Here is a 2686-nt window from a genome sequence, read left to right as displayed (position 1 = left end):
CGTGTACTCAGTGTGGTGGGATGTGCCACTCCTTCTGGTACGGTGTACCCCGAAGATGGACTCCGCCCGTCTGAGCCTTTCGACGGCCGCGGGTTGCGCAGCCTACTGATCGCCGACGGTGTCTTCGGATTCTCATCCTTTGGGAAGGTGGTGTCTGCTTGGGGGGTTCTTCCACTTTTCCCGAAGCCACGTTGGGGCGCCAGATCGCTTGGAGGTTCCTCGAGGGACGTGGGCGGCAGGCTCCCGGAGGGCGCTACAGGCTTCGGTGCCAGGGTGTACGGCTTGGCGACGCGGTCGGCCGGATGCGAGGCAGGCTCATCCGAGGGCTTTGTGACCGCTTGCTGGCTGGAAGAAGCGCCTGGAGAAGGGCTGTCCCGACGAAGTCGATCCTTGTTCAGCGCTAGTCCTTGCATCGTCGAGGGTTTCTAACTGTTCATCGGTGGGAGAACCTTTGGGTCGGAGCCAGTGGTGAGCAGCCACTCCGCGAACTTCGGCCTCGGCACCGCAGCGCTAAAGAGTAAGCCGTTAGGTCTCTCCAAGCCCTCTCTTTCTCTCAAGTGTCCTCTATAAAGACGTCATCGCCTTGTGTCGCAGGATGAAAAGACCATGCGATCATGCACGATCACCTTCTCTTCTTCTTTCTCTTCTCCAAGATGGCACGTGGGGTCAATGGTTGGTTGGGACCATCGCAGAAGTTAGCTTCACTTTGGGGTAACGACGAAGCAAGTGAGCTTTCAGCGTCCGTTCACTATGGTGAAAAAGTGTTACCACTCAACCACACATGATAGTTCCGATACGAGTACGTGCTCACCGCACGTATGACAGGCACACAATAAAATGTTCGAACTCAAACCACAAAGTGAGAGCTTTGTTCCGTTTTGCACAAAAAACGTTCTCTCTCTCTCTCTCTCTCTCTCTCTCTCTCTCTCTCTCTCTCTCTCTCTCTCTCTCTCTCTCTCTCTCTCTCTCTCTCTCTCTCTCTCTCTCTCTCTCTCTCTCTCTCTCTCTCTCTCTCTCTCTCTCGCTCTCCCGCTATATCTCCAATGGGGCTGTGCGCAAATTATATGCTCCCATCATCGTAATCATCATCACAACCACCTAGCTTTTTTTGGCCGACGGGGGGTAATCATCATCCAAACCACGTTGGTTTTTCTGCCAAAATCTTGCGGATTCCTTCCGCGTCAACAGCCGCCCTTGTTTCTGTAGTGTCCTAGAGCGATATTTATGTGAATAAAAAAGCCTAGTTTCGCATTCATGCTTTTATACAGGCAACAGCAATGTTTTTTAGTTAAGGCTTCGTTTGATCCCTTTCGTAACGGTCCCCCGGAGAGTTTATGGCAAGGCCCGTATTTAAACTTACGTATTCCTTTCCTTCACCATAGGCCACCAGTTGAGTCAAAAAGATTTATACATACCTATTTTTTTACCTCTTCAGTCGAAATCGTCACAACACGTTTTTGCGAGAGCCTGCCCTGCGGCATAAGAAAAAGTTTTCTTAGAATTAACCATTTGTCAAGCTTTCGACAATCCCGCGGGTATGCGGTACGAAAAAAAAACATAGAAGAAGGCGAGTAAGAAGTGCAATTCACCAAGGAACATCATCATCGTCGTCATCGTGACGAGCTGACGGCACGGCATCATGGCGGTGAGTGACACGGACAAACTTCAGTCGAAGCTAGTCGACCTGGACCACATATGGGCAGTTTTGAAGGACGGAATCTGCATGGTATACCGAGACGTTGATATACGAGACGCTGCGTGGTATACCGAGCCCACTGGTTGCAATGCGGGCCTCTACACCTTGGTGTATCGCTTCTGCGTCAGCGAATGTCATGGCGCCACCAACGCTGGAACGAACAACTCCAAGGAAGGCCGTGGAAGATTGGACTGGTCCCCGGGTCTAGACTTGTGCGAGCGGCTGAACAAGTTCTTGGAGGACTACCTCGGATCTCTGCTGGGAAATCGCTCTGATCTGGAGTCCGCAGACATTGTCTCTTACTACAGCGAATAGTGGGAACGGTACAGGTCTTCAAGTCAGGCAGTCAACGACATTTTTTTGTACTTCAACCAGACCTGGGTGAAGCGGCAGTTGAGCTAGGGCGGGACCTATCAGCTGGCTCTGATGGCTTGGAGGGACCACGTATTCACTGCGCTGTGCAGAGAGATTACCAATGGTGTTTAACACGGATTGAAGGCGACAGAGATGGAAAAGAATCGACGCTGCGCTGGTTCGTGCTATTTTGTCCAACTCCGTCGAGCTCGGTCTAAATGATGGATAGTCAACAGCTGAAGGACGGGGCCTGCCGACGTACCGCGAAGCTTTCGAAAAAGCTTTCCTAGAGGCCAGCGAACACCTCTACTGACCAAACTCAGTGGAATTTCTTAGCCACCATCCTGTCACAGCGTACGCGAAGATCGTGGAGCAGCAGTTGAGGGATAAAAAGCGACGGGTGGTCGCGTATTTGAGCGAGGCGACATTAGAACCTCTTACAAAAATTTGCGAGAAAGTGCTGATTAACAAGAAACTTGACACATTCTACGCCGAGTTCGACGTACTGCTGTGCGATTGCAACGAAGAGGACATTGCACGTGCATGCTTCAGCTTGTGTGATGAACAGTCAATCGGCTCAGCAAATTATGCGCTCCCTTCAAAGAGCATGTGCGACCGCATGGTCTAGCTGTTGGC

The 2686-nt window shown here is 51.5% G+C and overlaps 1 protein-coding gene across 1 annotated transcript; it reads left to right on the top strand.

Annotated features, from left to right (window-relative positions):
- The first annotated feature begins 1639 nt into the window (after positions 1-1639).
- Positions 1640-2011, top strand: LOC144146264 (cullin-1-like). Its single transcript, XM_077678226.1, has one exon. It carries the CDS (start codon positions 1640-1642, stop codon positions 2009-2011), a length of 372 nt encoding a protein of 123 aa, XP_077534352.1.
- Positions 2012-2686: the final 675 nt, after the last annotated feature.

Source organism: Haemaphysalis longicornis, unplaced genomic scaffold, assembly GCF_048455015.1.
Source record: "Haemaphysalis longicornis isolate Haplotype H1 unplaced genomic scaffold, Haemaphysalis longicornis Haplotype H1 scaffold_7, whole genome shotgun sequence".
NCBI lineage: Eukaryota > Metazoa > Arthropoda > Arachnida > Ixodida > Ixodidae > Haemaphysalis > Haemaphysalis longicornis.
This window is presented reverse-complemented; position numbering and strand designations above follow the sequence as displayed.

What these genes read in the sequence shown, in the direction of transcription:
- LOC144146264 (XM_077678226.1), top strand. Translation starts at nt 1,640, where the DNA reads ATGGCGGTGAGTGACACGGACAAACTTCAGTCGAAGCTAGTCGACCTG.